Source organism: Cottoperca gobio, chromosome 14 (assembly GCF_900634415.1).
Source record: "Cottoperca gobio chromosome 14, fCotGob3.1, whole genome shotgun sequence".
NCBI classification, from domain to species: Eukaryota; Metazoa; Chordata; class Actinopteri; order Perciformes; family Bovichtidae; genus Cottoperca; species Cottoperca gobio.
The window spans coordinates 24,375,371-24,397,275 of record NC_041368.1 but is presented as its reverse complement, the minus strand read 5'-3'; the positions used below and the strand labels follow the sequence as shown (position 1 = coordinate 24,397,275).

Genomic DNA, 21,905 nt, shown 5'->3' with positions numbered 1-21,905 from the left:
TGACCTTTTTAAAAATGTTTTAATTTTGTCTAACGAAAGAAAGTCAGCATCAACAGCGATTTTAATTGATTTTTAAATAAAGTATTTTTATCTCACAAGAAAATAAAAGCATCAACAGCAATTTATATTTTATATATATTCTTTTTTTACATCTGGTGAGTCAACTGTGTCCGGCGGGTCGCGCTCTCAGCAGCCTTCATCTACATGAACACTAAACTAGATTGATTAAAAAATGTTATCTGAATTTTTGTGTACACACAACATCAGTTTGAGTATTCTTATTGTTTTGTGTCTTAAAGGAGGCTGGAATATATATATATATATATATATATATATATATATGTCTACATATACATTGACCCTTTTATGACTGGTGGATCCGTGTTAATGAGGAACAACTTCCTCGGCTGTTATCGGCGAGGTCAAATGTTCAACGGCAGTGAAATGTGGGCCGCCGTCAGACTTCTGTGTTTTATCATCTGTAACATTATGAGTTACATTTTTGAATCATTATTGTGAGAATCGTTTTCACTTCTAAATCTGCATCTTTTTCTGATGGACTTCAGTTATTGTTCATTGGAAAATGAGCGAAGAAACAGTATCTCTCACACACACACACACACACACACACACACGCACACACACACACACACACACACACACACACGCACACACACACAGTCAGTGTGTGTTTGAGACGTCACGATCTGGCGACGGCGGCCATTTCAGGGAACATTTCATCTCCAAAACAAAATGGTTGACAGCCGAACACCACAGCGACGATCTGAAACGTTTCGGGCCTCACGCTGCAACACTTAAAGAAAAGAACAAATCTTCATATTAACGTGTTGAACAGTGAAGTTTCTGTGGCTTTACTGCTCCGCTGCATTAAGAGTCGCCAATCAAAGATGTTTACTTCATCATCTCTCCTCAAATAATTAGAGCAAATAAAAGCAAAAGACAACAAAGCGAGCAAATAGCTCTCGCCTCTCGCCGGCGTCTATAAACTCTCGGGGAATCGCAGCTCATCCAGACTTATACAGCCGCACGTTTATGGGCCATTTTACCATAAACTTTCATTTACAATATACTTACTGCCCCTAATACGCCCCTGTATTGGCCACATTGATTGTGGATCAACAGTGGAGTTGTAAAGGAGCAGTGCTGGAACGGTAGTGCGCTGTAAACAGAAGATAATACTGAAGACACGACGGGGACTACTGGTATTCCCCCGAAACTATGTTCTGTTAAACGCGACATATTCTCAATGAGGTTTGGTGTGTGCTGCGCGGCTCAGCAGAGCTGGTGGATAAATGCAGAAAAACAGAAATATAATATTAAAACAATATTTAAAACAATAACAAATAGCAAGACAAACAATGATTATTAAAAACAGTCTTAAAATAATCAAGGAAATTAAAGTTACAAAAGTAACAAATAAAAGTGGATTCAGGCCACAAACCCTGTGAAAACACATTCAAAAAGAAATATGCTAAAGGAGAATTTAATAAATATAATAAAAACATTTACTTAAATATGTATATACAATATTATAAATCTAGAAAATAAAAGACAGAATTAAATGCAATTGAATATATATTTGTATGTCACACTAGTTTTGAACATTTAGAAAACAAAAAGACAGATTAATAAGGATCATTAAATAATTGCCGCAGATTCTGTATCACTACAAATATGAAGGACAAATACACACAAACTAAATATAAATAAATACTATGAAAACAACCTGATATCTAATTTAAAAAATGAAGATATATGTGAAAAGAATTCTCCTTAATATTTTGTATACAGATAAAGGTCTGCACACCGTTTCTAAATACTAAACAAAATCACGAAAATAATAGTTGCAAGGAGTTTTATGAACAGAGTGATTACCGTCTATCAGTCAGACAGTACACACACACACACACACACACACACACACACACACACACACACACACATTATATTATTGTAGTGATTGCATGAGTCATTTTTATTTTTTATTGTTCAAAAATCAAATTGACTGCAATTAAATGAATATTAATAATTATAATAATACTACCAATAATTTTAATAAGTTACATAAGGAAAAATAAAAAATATGTTTATATACACGTTTATATAAATGTATGTATGTATATACATTTATATATTTCTATGTATTTCTATATATAAATATTATATATTATTTTCACAAACATTTCACAAATGTATATTTCAGTTTGACTTCGGGCTGATGATAATTCCCACAATGCAGTTCTGCTTTAGTGACTTAATATTCAGCCGCTGTGGGAACGAGAAGAAGTTTGTTGCTTCTGAAGTCATAAAGAATGTAAAGCGTGAATTAATAACTTCTTTAATTCAAAACAATCTCATTCTGCATTTATTTAAAAATCATCGGAGTCGTTATTAAACACAACATTTTAAGTACTTTTAAACTTTGTTACCATGAAATTCACCATTTTAACAAAGATGCTCTTTAAGTTTTCACTTCCTGTCTGCTGAAGTATTAAAGTCTCGTTTTAACCAACATGAGATATTTACACAGCTCACAAACATGACTAGCTTTATGACGATCCGTTAGCAAACGTTAGCTTAGCATGTTCCACACACTTTGGCTAACGAAAACGTGACCGAGAGAGACAAGTCAGAGGAAGTCGTCTTAAACAAAGTTCATCTCTTCTTCTTCTTCTTCTTCTTTCTTTTAGGAGGGAGTAGGATGAGGATGAGGGAGGAGAAGGAGGAGAAGGGAAGAAGGAAGGAGGAGAAGGAGGAGGAAGGCAGGCGGAGGAGGAAAGGAGAAGGAGGAGGAGGAGGCGGAGGAGGAGGAGGAGGAGAAGAGGAGGAGGAGGAGGAGGAGGAGGAGGATGAGGAGGAGGAGGAGAAGGAGGAGAGGAAGGGGAGGCAGGAGGAGAAGGAGTAGGAGAACGGCGGAGGAGAAGGAGAAGAAGGAGGAGGAGGAGGAGGAGGAGGAGGAGGAGGAGGAGAAGGAGGAGGAGGAGGAGGGAGGAGGAGGAGAGGATGAGCAGAGGAGGAGGAGGAGGAGGAGGAGGAGGAGGAGGAGAAGGAGGGGGGAGAGGAGTAGAGGAGGAGAGGAGGAGGAGGAGGGAAGGCGACAGGAGGAGGGGAGGAGGAGAAGGAGGGAAGGAGGAGGAGGAGAAGGAGGAGGAGGAGGAGGAGGAGAAGGAGGCAGGAGGAGAGGAGGAGAAGGAGGGAGAAGGAGGAGGAGGCGTGACGGAGGGAGAAGAGGAGGAGAGGAGGAGAAGAAGGAGGAGGAGGAGGAGGGAGAGGAGGAGGAGGAGGAGGAGGAGGAGGGGAGGAGGAGGAGGGGAGGAGAAGAGGAGGAGAAGGAGAAGGAGGGAGAGGAGGGGAGGAGAAGGGCGAGGAGAAGGGAGGAGAAGGAGGAGGAGGAGGAGGAGAGAAGGAGGCGGAGGAGGAGGAGGAGGCGGAGGAGGAGAGAGGAGGCGGAGAATAGGAGGAAGGAGAAAAGTCAGTGAGGAGGAGGAGAATGAGGAGGATGAGGGAGAAGGAGACAGGGGGGTATGTTATGAGAATGAGGTAGTAGGATTGGAGGTGGAGGAGAAGAGAAAGAAGAAGCAAAGTGGGAGAGGAGAAGTGTAGGAGGAGGGAAGGAGAATTCTGAGTAGGATAAGGAGTATCCTTCTAAGTCTCCGTATTAGTGTGCCGTCTACTCATCCAGGCGACTAGACTCCCTCAAGTCTCCTTCTTAAGTATTATTCTTCTTCTTCTTCTTCTTCTCCTCTCTTCTCCTCCTCCTCTCTCCTCCTCCTCCTCCTCCTCCTTCTTCTCCTCCTTCTTCTTCTTCTTCTTCTTCTTCTTCTTCTCTGCAGCGTCTTCCTGTTTGTTTAGTTTTTTAGTTTTTATTAATTGCCTTTATGGCTCTTCATGATCGGGCTCCAGATTATATTTTAGACTTTTTAATCTGTTATAAACCTTTACAAAGTTATTCTGTCTCCTCTTAAAGAAACAGAGTTTATTTTATTTATTTACAATCTTATAGCAAATAATACATCTGTAAAAATATCAGAAAACATTGATTGACAGCTTGGCTTTATATTTCTTTAGTTATTTCTTATCTTTGTTATTCCTCTTAATATTTCCACATCTCTTCTCTCAGTGTGTGTGTGTGTGTGTGTGTGTGTGTGTGTGTGTGTGTGTGTGTGTGTGTTTTCTCTCTGCTCCTTCACTTCGTCGGTCCAAAGCTCTCCCAGTTCCTCTCTGACCTGCAGGCTGTTAAACACAGTCAATCGTTAACCGATGAGAAAGTCAGCGTGTGTTTTATGTGACGCTCACGTCCTCATTATGACCCCAATCAAGTTATACATTTATATCTGAAGGCTGCAAACACAGAAGCTTAAGAGTGTTAAGCTTGAAGATTAAGGAAATACGTTTCCCTCGAATAACTCGTTTCTGCTTCAACGTTTTCTAAAAAATCATTAATTTAGTTGTAAAATAGTAAAATAAGAATAATATTCAGCGCAGGTCATTGAAGTCTCGAGAATCAGCTGATAAACATGTGCAACTCTCGACACGCCGATCCTCTCAGAGATCTCATGTTCAAGATTATAAACGCATCATCACTGCTCGACCACGCCATTAATAATGCAGTCATGTTGTCATTGTGTAGAGGACATGGTTAAAACACACACACACACACACACACACACCGGAACGCCTTCCAAACAAAACACTAGAAGGTCGTGAGTTCAACACCAGGCTGCCACCAGTGTACCCCTGAGCAAGGCACTTAACCTGAGCTGCTCCGGGACGCTCCCTGTGAGTCGGCTGAATGACCTGTGATGTCAAAACTTACATTAATCAGCTGTTTGATTTTTGACATTGCAAACAAGGGATTGTCTGCTTTGATGGCGTGTGTGTGTGTGTGTGTGTGTGAGTGTGTGTGTGTGTGTGTGTGTGTGTGTGTGTGTCACTGTTTGCCTTGTAATAATCTTATAATTTGACCTCTCACACATGAAGATCGGTGACATTTTAACAACCCTATTAACCTGTGTCTTACTTCACTCCTGTCAGAGGTCACGACCCCGAGCTGCTGCATGCTTAAAATGCTAATTCTCCTAAAGCATGCTAACGATGTGGGGGGGGGGGGGGGGGCTCTTCCTGACTTCCCGCCATTGTTTACCCAGACTGCACCTGTGAAGTGTGACCGGGCGCCTCAGAGATGCAGCGCGAGTTTTAACACCGCGACTGTTTGAAGGAGAGAAAGATGCTAAACTTCTCCTCAAACACTCGGCTGCGACTTCACCGCAGAGCCGTTCCTATTATTGTGTCCACCTTCAGTGAAGTGGACGCTGGACACAATAATAGAAACAGCAGCACAGCCTCCAAAGATGGCCGCCAACTTGAGATTGACTTTTGTTTTGTGCATAAATGAACAAAGAAAGCCATCAGAAACTATAAGTAATAAATAAAGTAATAAATAAAGTGAGTGAAACGCTGGAAAATAATAATTAGATAAAAATGAACAAACACATTTAAAACAAATACAAAATAAATAAATGTATAGATATTATATAAAGAAGAACATTACATTAAAGCGATAAAGCTGCATTTATTTTCTGAACATGAAGTATTCATGAAGGAAATGTTAAATATAAACGAAGCCACAAGCAAACACTTTTAAATGATGAAATATATTTTAAAGGATCAATAAAACTCATTTTGCAGAATCATCGGAGGAATCTGTGTCGCTTCCTGAGCAGTCGATGCTTTTTGAAGATACGAGTGTCTTCGTGTTTACGACCCTGCGAGACGAGCCGGCCGTAAAAGGTTAATCATCATTTAAAAAGGCCGCGTACAGCGAGGTGTCGCGGTTCTCAGGGCTTTACAGCGTCCATGTGTGTGAATGTGTCCATAAACCGGAGGGTAACACGAGGACGCCGTCACTGACGGGATTATGATTTATTATATAGAATACGTGTTTGGAGCTCGGCGGTGGGAAAAACAACACACGTCTCTTCATATGGAAACGGACAGTCGAGAGGTCAGAGGTCATGTGAGCGACGTACTTCACTACCGATACCAAATATTTAAACATTACAATCCAGCTTTTATTCAAAGAAACGATTCACCAGAGGTGGAAGTATTCAGATCCTTCACTGTATTATTATACTGACAGTAAAAGTACTGATTATACTGTAAGTATAATCAGTAGAAAATGACATATATTGTCATTTATAACAAAACATCATATTTTAATAACTCTTTATATGTTTTGTGTGTAAAAATCTTAATATGTGAAGGAACTAATAAATACATTAACAGCAAAAACAGTTATTTATTTATCTTTAATAATGTTGCTGGAGGTTCGACCCTCACGTTGCTCGTGGGCCGTCGTGCTGCCGGGATTTAAACCGGCAACCTTCCAGAAGAAGCCGCCCCGCTGCTTCCGGCGGTCCCGCTGCTTCCGGCGGTCCCGCTGCTTCCGGCGGTCCCGCTGCTTCCGGCGGTCCCGCTGCTTCCGCTGCTTCCGGCGGTCCCGCTGCTTCCGGCGGTCCCGCTGCTTCCGGCGGTCCCGCTGCTTCCAGCGGTCCCGCTGCGCTGTGAAGAGGAATTATCTGCTTCTTTATGGATTTATGGGAGATTTATTGTTTTACACTGATGAGTATTTAGTTTAGTCTGCTGCAGTAAAATCACATAAAAGCTACAATAATTCTCATTACACACACACACACACACACACACACACACACACACACACACACACACACACACACACACACACACACACACAGTATTTGTGTTTTCAAGTGTTTGATAGACGTTATATTGACGGTTGTAATGTCGTTCAACTGCTTCTGTCTGGTAAATATCTTTAAGTCAGCTGTAGTGGAACATTTCTACGGATTTTTATTTGTTTTAATTCAATTTAATTTAAATTTAAATGACCTAAAGACTTTTTGTATTTTCATAAACTAGATAAACATAAATCGAATACATCTGTAAAAGAAACAATGTGGGAATGTAAAGAGGACTTAATAACAAAGTATTTGTTTAAATATAAAGAGAAATAAATAAGTCAATAAAAACAATATGAAAACAAAAAGACAAATACATTATAAAAGAACAGTTTTCTCATTTATTTGTTGATTTATTTAAATGATTATTTATTTATTTATAATATATAAAAGCGATGTCTGAGAATAAAACTCCAAAGTGTTTGGAAGTCAACCTGTGCAGCAGGCCACTAACTTAGTATTAAATATTCTCACATACTAACTCAATATTCTGGATTATAGTTCCTACATTTACTATATTCTTGTTTAAATTAATACATCATAACTCTCATTATGCATATTTTCATTGCCTCCTCTGTAATTACACCGCTTCAAATAATTCACTAACCTTTAGGACATTTTAGAGATTTGATCTTAAACCTAACTTGTAGTTGTTTTAAATAACTTATTATATTTTTATTTATTTTACATTTGTATTATTTAAATGTAGCATTAAATGATCTAAATTGCATTTGTTTTTTACATGACTGTATTGTATTTGTACGTCTTAGTTATCTTACTTTATCTATCAAGTTGTTTTCAAAACGGGAAAGTCTTAAAAGCTTTTATTATTTTATAATGTAAATCGAGTATAATTAAAAGGTTGAATGAATGAATGAATATTTTTTATCAGTTTTGTTATTTTTAATTCTATTGACTTCTGTTTCTTGATGTATAAAATATTATTGTCTTTAGTCTTACATTTCTTTCAGCACTGCGGGCTGCATGTTTGTATGTAAGGTGCTATATGAATAAAGTTGCGTTGAATAATAACCTGTTAGAAAGCACGTACAGGTACGAGCTGTTAAAGGAAACACAAAAAAACGCCCCAACACCAGCAGCAACAAACATTATATTATTATACAAGCTCGAATGCATTTCTCTAACAATCATGTTGTGCATGAGCTTTGGTTTTCAGTCTGACCTACTGCTAAAGAAATAACGTGAAAAGAAAAAGAGCATTTCAAAAGAAGAGATAAGGAGGATTATGTGTCCATCTTGTTTCTGTTTCCCTCGGTCACCTGTCCTCACGTCAACCATTAACCGGCTAACGGCCATAAAACTCCACTTTATGGAAAGTTTGATGATGGCGGCGGGTCGTAAACATTGAAGCCCTTTATGGCCGCGCTGGCTGTTGCTGCTCACCTTGACACAGTCTGCATGCGAGAAGAAAAATAAAACGTAGACGGGTCGAGTTTAAAACATTCTGTTAGCTTAGCTCATGTAGCTACGCTAGAGATGCTACGCGTCGGACTTTAATACGCTAAGAAGCTTTTATTGTAGAAGGTAAAATATTTAACACATTCAAATGTCAGTGACTCAAAGACAGAGAGCTAATATGCTACACAGTTGAAATGCACATTACTAAACGTTTAGCGTCACACCACAAAGAAAGAACAATTAATATTGTGAATTTAGAACAAACCAATCAAAGCATACAAACCTTAAACAACATCACAAAGAGAATCGACAAAAGACTATAGCTGTGAACAAAAACGAGTGTAGCATACATGCTAGCTGGATATATGCACACAGAATTAGCATACTTTCAATATGAAGCCAAACATAAAGTTATATAAAATGTACACTAGTCTGTAGATCAAGGCTCCTTGGCTACGATATTCCTTGATAAACGCAGGCAGGGATAGCAGTACAGTCGCTAACTGCTAATGTTAGCACAGACACGTAGACAATATTTTATTTTGTACCAGTCTGTTTGAAAACCTTGTCCCTTTTCTTGACGTAAGGTTTTGTTGGTTAAGGCTACCTCTCTATATATTTTCTTTTTTGCTTTGAAAGTCCAACTTTGCAAACTTCTTCTGATCCGAGGTGTCCGCCGCCGCCATGTTGACATTGAGGTTTACTTTAGCTACAATAAATAAGCTAAGATGCTCAAATTGCACAAATCTCCAGTGTGGCATCTTGATTTACGTAACGAAAAGCATTTCAGCCATAGTTACGTGAAGAAACATCTTTTCATCTTTTTAATTCTATATTTGAACCGGATGAAGGAGTTTAGTCCTCGGACGTCTGTGAAAACATTGTGCGTGCCGAAGTAATTTATAACATAAATAACTATTAAAAATCACAAAATCTTTACATAAAATTGAAAAAGGCTGGTCTTAAATAAATAAAATAATAACCTAACTAGGCTACACTACAAACTACAAGGTTCAGTTGCATTAACTCCTCACCTCTATAATAATAAAGAACAGTTTGTCCCACATCTAAGTAGTTTACACGATAAATTCTTACTATCATCTGTTGTGTCGATAATAATATATTGTTAAATGCATTGAGAAGTGCTTGACAAGATTTACACCAAATGACCCATCACTGTCACATGTTCACTATTTAAAAACAGGCAGAAGGTTTTTATTTGGTGATTAAATCGGTTGTATAATGTCTAATCTGTTTCCTGAAGTTATAAAGTGAGAATACCTGTGATTTGTGAAATGTGGAAATTATCCCTCCACAGCTCACCTTATTGTGACTTCCTGCTGCCATCTTGTGTTCAACAATGTAACACAAGTTACTACATTACAGCAGTTTTAAACTTCTATGAACTGAAAATATCATTAAATAACTCATTTCTATTTTATTCCAATGGTTTGTACATGTAGCACTTCCTTAACACACTATGGAAATATATGTGCACAAGCGCTTAAACTGTAACCTGAACCTTTTTACATTTGATCACGTCATAGTTTCTGTCACATAGATGTTGTATTTTTTACTATGTTGTTTATTCTGTACACACGACATCTACAGTTTGTGTGTCCTGAGAGAGGATTTACAACATTTTAATTGTTGGTTTCTTTTAGGAAGTTTTTCCTTGTTCGTACGAGGGTCTGAGGACAGAGGGTCTGAGGACAGAGGGTCTGAGGACAGAGGGTCTAAAGACAGACGGTCTGAAGACAGAGGGTCTAAAGACAGAGGGTCTAAAGACAGAGGGTCTGAGGACAGAGGGTCTAAAGACAGAGGGTCTGAAGACAGAGGGTCTAAAGACAGAGGGTCTGAGGACAGAGGGTCTGAAGACAGAGGGTCTGAGGACAGAGGGTCTAAAGACAGAGGGTCTAAGGACAGAGGGTCTGAGGACAGAGGGTCTGAAGACAGAGGGTCTAAGGACAGAGGGTCTGAGGACAGAGGGTCTGAGGACAGAGGGTGTAAGGACAGAGGGTCTAAGGACAGAGGGTCTGAGGACAGAGGATCTAAGAACAGAGGGTGTAAGGACAAAGGGTCTGAGGACAGAGGGTCTGAAGACAGAGAGTCTAAGGACAGAGGGTCTGAGGACAGAGGCTCTAAGGACAGAGGGTCTGAGGACAGAGGGTCTGAGGACAGAGGGTGTAAGGACAGAGGGTCTAAGGACAGAGGGTCTGAGGACAGAGGGTCTGAAGACAGAGGGTCTAAAGACAGAGGGTCTGAGGACAGAGGGTCTAAGGACAGAGGGTCTAAGAACAGAGGGTCTGAGAACAGAGGGTCTAAGGACAGAGGGTCTGAGGACAGAGGGTCTGAGGACAGAGGGTCTGAGGACAGAGGGTCTAAGGACAGAGGGTCTAAGAACAGAGGGTCTGAGAACAGAGGGTCTGAGGACAGAGGGTCTTAAGACAGAGGGTCTGAAGACAGAGGGTCTTAAGACAGAGGGTCTGAGGACAGAGGGTCTAAGAACAGAGGGTCTAAGAACAGAGGGTCTAAGAACAGAGGGTGTAAGGACAGAGGGTCTAAGAACAGAGGGTGTAAGGACAGAGGGTCTGAGGACAGAGGGTCTGAGGACAGAGGGTGTAAGGGTGTAAGGACAGAGGGTCTAAAGACAGAGGGTCTAAAGACAGAGGGTCTAAGGACAGAGAGTCTGAGGACAGAGGGTCTGAAGACAGAGGGTCTTAAGACCGAGGGTCTGAGGACAGAGGGTCTGAGGACAGAGGGTCTGTACAGTCCGTAAACACTGAGACTGATCCTCGGCAGAACTTCAACCAGCAACTCCTTGTAACCCATTTCCGTTAAGAAGAACATTGTAAACTAACTCTCGTGTTTCTACTTTTCTTTCTGCTGTTCGCTTGCTGTGCTCTGTTGTTGCTGCTCCTCTCTGCAGCGACACCACTGCCCTCTGCTGGACGGACAGGGATACTGCAGATGGGGAAATACTCTCACGCTGATGATGTTACATCCCCAACACATACCTGAGACTCGAAATATTCAACTTATTATATATTATAAACTTATCTACAGAGAAAACTGACCTGGCAGGAAGGAGACGGACTCATTATCTCTGTACATTTTATGTTTTATTTTTAACACTGTGAACCTTTGTACAACCGCGAGAATATATTGTGCACTCTATAGTTTAGTTTATTGTCTTTGAAACAATACACCAAAGCAAATTCTTTGTATGTAAGAACTTACTGCTAATAAACTAGATTCTGATTGAATGCAATTAAATGAATTAATATTTATATATATATATATATATATATATATATAAATCATTATGTTGCGTAACTACATCTTTATTTTGAGATCATTTTGAGAAAGCTTCTCATTATAATGACTTAAAATCTTAAAACAACAAATATATATACATATAAACCATATTCAACATATACATCATAAACACTCAAGACATACGGAGAAACGACTTATGACTCAAATAAATAATCAAAAGTGAAAGAAAGTTTGTTTTGAAAAAAGAAGGGACGGTTTCACAGTCAAGGCTTAAACCTAGTCCCAGACTAACATGCCCGTTTAGAGTGTTCTAACTCTCAGCGACCTGCACAGACTCATCTTAAAACAGTCCTGTATTTAGCTTCTTCTGGAATAAACTACACTGGTTGCAAGAGGGAGGATTAGAGCGACTCTCGGACTACATTCAATCCTAGATTAATCCTTCAAGTTCCCATCAAGTGTCCATCAAGTCCTGATGCTGAGGAGTACAGGAACCGTAAGAACTGGTTTTCAATCAATGTCCTAATTTAGAGTTTTTTGCTCATGAAATTCTCTGGCTAACTTTTCATGCATGGTCATCATGTTCTCTGCTGAAAGGTGGTGGCACCATCTTCTCTCAGGGACGCTACAGCAGATGTGGATGTACACACTCACTGTATCCTGGCTCTTCCAGCCTGTTCAGATTCCTTTCCTCTGGGAATATAACACCATTAGAAACACAAATATAACCATCTGATCCACAGTCATACTCGTATAATACCAAATACCTATGTAAATGTAAGTACAGCAGTATTATGTTCAGTGGTGTGTGTGTGTGTGTGTGTGTGTGTGTGTGTGTGTGTGTGTGTGTGTGTGTGTGTGTGTGTGCCACTGTGCTTCACAGATCAGTAACATGAAGGCTGTGGACAAAGATAGACTGACAGGGGACTATAATTACCTGACAACGTCACTAATTAACTTTCTGTGGTGTATTTACCATTAGTGCTCAGGTCTTCATCTGAACCTTCTACATGCTCATCGTCTGGTGCACCACCCAGAGGTGGCTGGTGTTGTTTGTGTTTGATCCTCCACCAGTCTTACATCTCTTCTGGTTTCTGCGTTCAAGCTTTTTAAAGCCAGTTTAAGGTTCTTCCACAGAGTCTATAAGGGCAGATATATTTCTGTGATTTTGGAAAATATAAATTTGAGAAATATGAAATAATTATAGTATGTTTCTTACTTTCTATAATTGGAGGGTTGGACACAATTTGCTTTAGTATTTTTGTTTATATTCACTAAAGTTTTTGGAACGTATTCTTTTTGCATCTGCCAGACTCTAGATCTCTCTAGATCCACATCAGAATTGGTGTTTTTTGAATCCATTCCGGGTTTTCATGAGCACCATTACACCAACAGCATGAGCTCATACTTAACCTTAATTATTCATTAATTAACATCATAATTATTATGATGAATATAATAATAAATTGTATTTGTAAAGCGCCTTTCAAAGCTAAAAGCAATCTCTTAACACAGGTGTGCTCCTTTAGTCTTGCTTAACTTACTCCAAGACTCTGTAGTCTGCGACGAACTAAACCACATTTAAGACACTTTTATGGTAGAGATGTAAATGTTTTAGATCAATTAGTCCACATTATATAATATATAATATATTATATATATATATATATATATATATATATATATATATATATATATATATATATATATATATATATATATATATATATATATATATATATATATATATATATATATAATCTAAACTCTGTGTGAAACCGCCCCGAAATGTGTGAAGCGCTGCTGAGTTTTGTCCCCGCCCACTGAAGATCCCGCTCACTGTCCTCTGTCACGTCCGCAGATGAGATGTAAATACTGCCGCTCTGACGGCGTCACTTCATTCGTTTCTAACGATCCAACAGCAGCGGAACTAAAATGAGCGGAAGAGGCAAAGGAGGAAAGGGACTCGGTAAAGGAGGCGCTAAGCGTCACCGTAAAGTGCTCCGTGATAACATCCAGGGCATCACCAAACCCGCCATCCGTCGTCTGGCTCGCCGCGGCGGAGTGAAGCGTATCTCCGGTCTGATCTACGAGGAGACCCGCGGTGTGCTGAAGGTGTTCCTGGAGAACGTGATCCGTGATGCCGTCACCTACACCGAGCACGCCAAGAGGAAGACGGTGACCGCCATGGATGTGGTGTACGCGCTGAAGAGGCAGGGCCGCACCCTGTACGGCTTCGGAGGCTAAACCAGACCCGCTGCCCCCCCCAACACAACGGCTCTTTTAAGAGCCCCCCACTTTATACAAAGAGAAAGTTCCTCACTGTTTTTGTCTTAATGTGACTGATCACATGTTTTATCCCTTTAACAAGTTAAGTCCCAACATGAGTCCAAAGGACTCTCAGTGTTATCTGTTGTATGATGCTTTCATTTATTTATAACCTTTATTTTACCAGGATATCTCTGACATTAAAAATATGTATTTATTTACTTTAGTTCATAAATCAAGAAGGGGGAATGAAATAAAGATGTGTGATCAAAAAATGTGTGTGTGTGTATATATATATATATATACCTACATATGTATGTGTATGTGTATATGTATATATGTATATATGTATGTATGTGTATATATATATATATATATACGTATATATATACATGTATATATATACATGTATATATATATATACGTATATATATACATGTATATATATACATGTATATGTATATATATATATATACATATATATGTATATATATGTATATTGTATATATATGTATATATATATATATATATTAATAATATATATAATATATATATATATATATATATATATTATATATATATATATATACGTATATATATATACATGTTATAATATACCTGGTGTATATATATATATACATGTATATATATACTAGTGTATATATATATAGAACATGTATATATTACAGGGAGAGAGAGAGAGAGAGATAGAGAGATGAGAGAGAAGCATACAGAAAGTCTACAGAGATACAGAGAGAGAGAGAGAGAGAGGATTAGAGGGAGAGATGTAGGTAGGGAGAGAGAGAGATTAGATATATAGATAGATAGAGAAGGGAGATAGAACATAGAGACAGAGAGATGGAGAGAGAGATAGGGAGATAGAGAAATAGAGGGAGAGAGAGACAGGATAGAGAGAGATATCTCTCTAGTAGAGAGAGAGATAGAGAGACATACAGACAGAGATCATAGGACATAGAGAGAGAGAAGAGAGATATAGATAGAGGGAGAGATGAGAGAGAGGGAGTAGGTAGAGAGAGAGAGAGAGATCTCTCTATGAGAGAGACAGGGAGAGAGAGACATGGAGAGATAATATACTCACGGGAGAGAGAGACAGGGAGAAGATAGAGAGGACGTAGGATTCTAGACAGGGAGATAGAGAAATGGAGAGTAGAGAGACAGAGAGTAGATATAGAAAGAGAGAGATAGAGGACAGGAGATCGGAGAGAGGGATATAGAGACAAGAGAGATCTAGAGAGAGAGAGACAGAGAGATCCATACATAGAGGATAGAGAGGGAGAGATAGAGAGAGAGAGATATAGAGGTAGAGAGAGACGAGAAGATAGGATGGATATATAGATCTCTGAGTAGAGAGAGAGAAGAAGATAGAAGCACATAGAATATATATATGGAGATAGAGAAGACATGACAGATCGAGATAGATATATATATACATACATAGATAGATGAGGTATGTAGTATATAGATATACATACAAGATAGAGATATGGATAGATATACATATATATATATATACAACATATATATAGATATATATATATATATATAGATATATATATATATCGAATATATATATATATATATATATTATATATATACATACATATATACATATATCTATATATATATATATATATAGATACATATATATATATGTATATATATGTGTCTATATATATATATATATATATATATATATAGTTCAATAATTAGTTTGGCCCTCGAAGGATGTTGTAAAAGATAAAATGGCCCTTGACATGAAAAAGGTTCCCCCCCCTGACCCTTAAATGTAAAAGATAAAATATAAACTCATCACATTGTACAAGATGATTATATTTTATAGATGTAAACTAAAAAGTACAATATCCCTGTTACTTTTACGTTTACTATCAGAAAGAGTTGTTTATTAAATGTTCACTAAACAATTGTATAAACCCTCATAAACAACTTGATGAACTTCTTCATCCTGAGTGATTTGACTTGTATCATCAATATTTATTTTAATTTTTTTTATCATATATTGTTGCTGTCGTTCATTTAATATGTGATGCCATATCATTTATTTATAAACGTTTTGCAATCTTTAATGAAAATCCTGTGAGGTGTAATAATAAGAATAATTACTTAGTTTATTAAAATAAAAATATATGCATATTATATATACACATAAAGTCAACATAATATTTTTAAATATGTTTTAAATCTTGTAAAAGTATGTGTACACATTTACTTTCCTTATTCTAATAAATAATAGAAACTTCTGTGCTTTACGGCGCATGCTCAGTGTCGATCACAGAGCTCAGCCAATCCTGTGTGAGCAACAGCACATTGAGATTTGCATGAGGCGCATATAAATACAGCGTCCGGAGTGTCGCAGAGTTCATTCTTGTGAAGCGATTCTAAAGAGAGACAACATGCCTGAGACACTGAAAGCCCCCGCAGTGAAGGCGCCCAAGAAGGGCACAAAGAAAGCCGTTTCTAAAGCCACCAAGACCGGCAAGAAGAGGCGCAAGTCCCGGAAGGAGAGCTACGCCATCTACGTGTACAAGGTGATGAAGCAGGTTCACCCCGACACCGGCATCTCCTCCAAGGCCATGGGCATCATGAACTGCTTCGTGAGCGACATCTTTGAGCGCATCGCCGGTGAGGCCTCTCGTCTGGCTCACTACAACAAGCGCTCCACCATCACCTCCCGGAGATCCAGACCGCCGTCCGCCTGCTGCTCCCCGGGGAGCTGGCGAAGCACGCGGTGTCTGAGGGCACCAAGGCCGTGACCAAGTACACGAGCTCCAAGTAAACTCTGTTCACCACCAACACAAAGGCTCTTTTAAGAGCCACACACTGAATCTACTGAGAGCTCAAGTTCAACAATCTGTCCATTATATGAGGTACTGTGCAGATGTACGTGCGCGTGTAATGAATCCCACGTGAGAAGATGTTCATGTAGGAGAGACGCAGCCGGAGCCTGATGTACTATGCACGGGATGTGTCATCGAAAAGCACTGAACACAAATTAGGAACTATGGACCATTATAAACTAAAGTACATATAAAAAAATAATTCCCCATTCTAAAATATGACTGTTAAAGACCAATAAACACAGGTCATAAATACAGACCTTTAACACAGATTAAACCACTACTCCAGAATTATCCAAGAATTAATGTATAGTTTATAATGTGTAGCTGGTCAGTATAATGGTACCTCCATGCTTAAGAAATGTAAATAATCTCCATTAATGCTTACACAAGCAGATATTAATGGAAGTCTTTCATTCAAAAGACTGAATTAATATAACTTTTGTACCTCACTTTAAAAACTTGCTCTGTCCTCGTCAAAAAACTTTTATAAAAAGACATTTTATATTATATTTTTTAAAAATTCACCTAATTGCATCTTTATACCAACTCTTGTCCCGATGATAACTTGCAAATGATAGTGGAATTAATGTAATATCACTCAAACCTAAATACATAAATCCCATTAATGTTCATAGAGGTGCACACTGTTGCCTAATTATACACAAATATATAAACACAAATACACTTCATTATTTAAGGCTTTTAGTGCAATATGTGGTCATTGTACGTGATGTTCAATATCTTGTAGATAAGTTTATATTTAATGTTTTGAGTTGTCACGCTTGACCAAAATATGCTTCCACACGTTTTCTGTATATGATGAAGATTATTATTCACTTTTCATTCATTATTCATTATACACAGTATTTCAGTGTCTTGAGCGTGCATGACGTGAGCTCCCTTCTGATTGGACGATCACAGATACGCTCACTGGTGGCCAATCATGAGCAGCCTGGTGGATATATAAGCCCGGTTTTGTCAGCATGTTGACGTTATCTTCTGAATCACGAAGTAAAACAACATGTCAGGAAGAGGTAAATCCGGAGGCAAGGCCAGAGCAAAGGCCAAGACCCGCTCCTCCAGAGCCGGACTGCAGTTCCCCGTGGGCCGTGTCCACAGACATCTGAGGAAGGGGAACTACGCCCATCGTGTCGGTGCCGGAGCCCCGGTGTACCTGGCGGCGGTGCTGGAGTACCTGACCGCTGAGATCCTGGAGCTGGCTGGAAACGCCGCCCGTGACAACAAGAAGACCAGGATCATCCCCCGTCACCTGCAGCTCGCCGTCCGCAACGACGAGGAGCTGAACAAGCTGCTGGGAGGAGTGACCATCGCTCAGGGCGGCGTGCTGCCCAACATCCAGGCGGTGCTGCTGCCCAAGAAGGCCGAGAAGGCTGCCAAGAAGTAAACACCCTGAAGCGACTTCTACTAAACAAAGGCTCTTTTAAGAGCCCCCCACCTCATCTGAAGGAGCACTGCCTATTTATTATCACGCACAGCACAACTGTTCTATTCTCAACGGCAAGATCTAACCCAGCCCAAACATTTCATAAATACAATCTTTCACTGTTTTAATGTTTCTCAATTATTTCCTGATAGTTTTTTTATTTTTTATTTATATGTATGTATATTAAAGGGCTTCTTACTCTGATATTTGTGTCTGTTTCTTCAGAAACATGCAGGCTTTTAATCTAATTCCTCTGGATTTACTAAAGATAAAATCCAATGCCATCACATAGACATTTATAATCTACAAATAAAAAATTGTACTTGAATGTAACACATTTCCCCTTTAAGACATGTTGTATTCCATTGTTCTATGTTCTATACATGTTATATCAACAGATGTTTGTTAAGATATATGTTATTTACTTGTTAGAGTATGTGACTCTTAGAAGCGCCGTTGTGTTTCTGTTTTTATATTTGTGCAGTTCTGCAGCGTTAAATGAGTTTTGTTTTAATTCTTTGATCTTGGTTTTATAATATTGTTACACATCTTATGGTACACGTATGATAACTTAAATTATGGTACGCATTACGATGCGTGTTTTTAGTCATATAATAATAATAATAATAATAAGCTTTATTTGTATAGCACCTTCATACAATAATTGCAGCCCAACGTGTAGGTTCTTCATATACATATATATATATATATATATATATATATATATATATATATATATATATATATATATACAGTATATCTCAAAAGTGAGTACACCCTTTAGATTTTTGCAAATATTCTGTTATATCCTTTCAGGGATAACATTATCCTACTGAAACTTTGATATAACTTAAAGTAGTCAGTGTGCTGCTTGAATAACAGTATAGATTTATTGTCCTTTGAAAATTACTCAGTACACAGCTGTTAATGTCTAAACAGCTGGCAACAAAAGTGAGTACAAAACCCCATATAGATATATATACCATATACATATATATATATACATATATATATATATACATATATATATATATATATATATATATATATTATATATACACATATACATATATATATACTATATATATATATATATATACAATATATATATATATGTATATATATATAGATATTATATATACATATATATATATATATATAATATATTATATATATAATATATTATATTATATATCTATATATATATGTATATATATATATATAATATACATATATATATATATGTATATATATATCTATATATATATTGTATATATATAATATATATACATATATATATATATATATATATATTATATATATATAATATATTTATATATATCTATATTTATATTTGTCTATCTTATTTATATATATATAATACATATATACATAATATACATATCTATATCATAATATGTATATATATATATATATATGTATATTTGTTCTATATATATATCCTCTCTATATCTATATCTATATATATATCTCCTCTCCCTATATATATATATCCCTCTCCCTCTATATATCTCTACCCTCTACCCTATATATCCCTACCCTGTTTTTATCTATATATCTATATATATATCTATATATCTCTATATATAGTTTACAGTATACAGTTTATTTCACTAATTCAATTCAAAAAATGAAACTCATATTATATGGATTCATTACACACAAAGTGAAATATTTTAAGCCTTTATTTGTTTTTATCTTGATGATTACAGTTTAAAGCTAATGAAAACCCAAAAATCAGTATCTCAGAACATTAGAATATTGTGGATATTGTGATATTGTGAAAGAGTTGATATTGTGATATTGTTGATATTGTGATATTGTTGATATTGTGATATTGTGAAAGAGTTGATATTGTGATATTGTTGATATTGTGATATTGTTGATATTGTGATATTGTGAAAGAGTTGATATTGTGATATTGTTGATATTGTGATATTGTGAAATTGTTGATATTGTGATATTGTGAAATTGTTGATATTGTGATATTGTGATATTGTTGATATTGTGAAAGAGTTGATATTGTGATATTGTGATATTGTTGATATTGTTGATAGTGTTGATATTGTGATAGTGTTGATATTGTGATATTGTTGATATTGTTGATATTGTGATATTGTCGACTCACGGTGTCACATTCTAATCAGCTAATGAACTCAAAACACCTGCAAAGGTTTCCTGAGCCTTAGAAAGGTCTTCTGGTTCAGCAGGCTTCACAATCACAGCCTTGAGAGGATCGTCAAGAAGAGGCCATTCAAAAAATGTACGTTAAACATTTGTGCTTATGATATACCCGGACACTGTAAGACCTTACTTCTCCACATCGCTGACTGGTAAATAAGGCACTTTCTTTACATGTGATGGCAGCCATTTGCTCTTTTCTTCTGTGCATGTTCACAATATCCGGATGTTCACTCGGTGGTAATGAATCTAAATCCTCAATATCATCCGAAGGCTTTAGCGTGTACGGGTCACGGCCACAAATTTGGACTTTCCCTCTGAATCTTGCGTTTGCAGAGGATCCAGAGAGTCACAGTACTTTGAAGAAGTCGGAGTTGTTGTTCGCTTCAGACGCCATTGTTGATTTGTATATCATCCAACATGGCGTCGCACGCATAAGACACAGTTTTGTCACGTGTTTGCACACCATCTATACTCCCAAAAATGAACCCCTCCACCAAACCTCTGAAATAAAGCAGCTTCATTGAATTTAACCCAAAATCTATTTTGCACGAAGAAACAACCTGTAATCAACCAAACACTGGTCTTCCTTTTCACATTGCAGAAACTTAATTTATGAGTGGACCACTCGTTCTTCTACAGCTCACCGTTATGATGGTTCTTACTAAATTAATTCATTGTCTAGCTTTATATAGTACTTACGCAGCCCAAGAAAGTAAAATAATTGTTTTTAAAAACAAACGAAATTCTTATATTCTGTAAAATAACTGCAAAATAGTCGAAGAATTAAAAACAGGTCGTGATGCACCTTCAAATAAGTTGTTTTCCTGAGATCAATCAGTGGCAGGAATAGTGTGTGTGGTACCTGAGGAGCCCACCGGTCACACACACGTTATCATAATGTTGTCATGAACCTGAAGTGAACACTCCTGTCATCATAATGTACACTGCGTTGTTTCATTATACAAATATACTCGGTAACACATGACAGGAACGAGCTCTCAGTAGATTCAGTGTGTGGCTCTTAAAAGAGCCTTTGTGTTGGTGGTGAACAGAGTTTACTTGGAGCTCGTGTACTTGGTCACGGCCTTGGTGCCCTCAGACACCGCGTGCTTCGCCAGCTCCCCGGGGAGCAGCAGGCGGACGGCGGTCTGGATCTCCCGGGAGGTGATGGTGGAGCGCTTGTTGTAGTGAGCCAGACGAGAGGCCTCACCGGCGATGCGCTCAAAGATGTCGCTCACGAAGCAGTTCATGATGCCCATGGCCTTGGAGGAGATGCCGGTGTCGGGGTGAACCTGCTTCATCACCTTGTACACGTAGATGGCGTAGCTCTCCTTCCGGGACTTGCGCCTCTTCTTGCCGGTCTTGGTGGCTTTAGAAACGGCTTTCTTTGTGCCCTTCTTGGGCGCCTTCACTGCGGGGGCTTTCAGTGTCTCAGGCATGTTGTCTCTCTTTAGAATCGCTTCACAAGAATGAACTCTGCGACACTCCGGACGCTTGTATTTATATGCGCCTCATGCAAATCTCAATGTGCTGTTGCTCACACAGGATTGGCTGAGCTCTGTGATCGACACTGAGCATGCGCCGTAAAGCATAGAAGTTTCTATTATTTATTAGAATAAGGAAAGTAAATGT

The 21,905-nt window shown here is 38.0% G+C and overlaps 3 protein-coding genes and 1 pseudogene across 3 annotated transcripts; 3 read left to right on the top strand and 1 right to left on the bottom strand.

Moving 5' to 3' along the window:
• Nucleotides 1-13,378: 13,378 nt before the first annotated feature.
• On the top strand, nt 13,379-14,003 carry LOC115018586 (histone H4). The gene has a single exon (XM_029447641.1). The coding sequence runs from the start codon at nt 13,413-13,415 to the stop codon at nt 13,722-13,724; it is 312 nt and encodes a 103-aa protein (XP_029303501.1). The 5' UTR covers nt 13,379-13,412; the 3' UTR covers nt 13,725-14,003.
• A 2,158-nt stretch (nt 14,004-16,161) lies between these two features.
• On the top strand, nt 16,162-16,780 carry LOC115018580 (histone H2B-like; annotated as a pseudogene).
• Nucleotides 16,781-16,872: 92 nt separating this feature from the next.
• Nucleotides 16,873-18,272, top strand: LOC115018577 (histone H2A-like). The gene has a single exon (XM_029447631.1). It carries the CDS (start codon nt 17,646-17,648, stop codon nt 18,027-18,029), a length of 384 nt encoding a protein of 127 aa, XP_029303491.1. The 5' UTR covers nt 16,873-17,645; the 3' UTR covers nt 18,030-18,272.
• Nucleotides 18,273-20,874: 2,602 nt separating this feature from the next.
• Nucleotides 20,875-21,728, bottom strand: LOC115018579 (histone H2B-like). The gene has a single exon (XM_029447633.1). It carries the CDS (start codon nt 21,710-21,712, stop codon nt 21,329-21,331), a length of 384 nt encoding a protein of 127 aa, XP_029303493.1. The 5' UTR covers nt 21,713-21,728; the 3' UTR covers nt 20,875-21,328.
• Between the last annotated feature and the right edge of the window lie 177 nt (nt 21,729-21,905).

Coding starts and splice junctions, on each gene's coding strand:
- LOC115018586 (XM_029447641.1), top strand. CDS start 13,413: ATGAGCGGAAGAGGCAAAGGAGGAAAGGGACTCGGTAAAGGAGGCGCT.
- LOC115018577 (XM_029447631.1), top strand. CDS start 17,646: ATGTCAGGAAGAGGTAAATCCGGAGGCAAGGCCAGAGCAAAGGCCAAG.
- LOC115018579 (XM_029447633.1), bottom strand. CDS start 21,712: ATGCCTGAGACACTGAAAGCCCCCGCAGTGAAGGCGCCCAAGAAGGGC.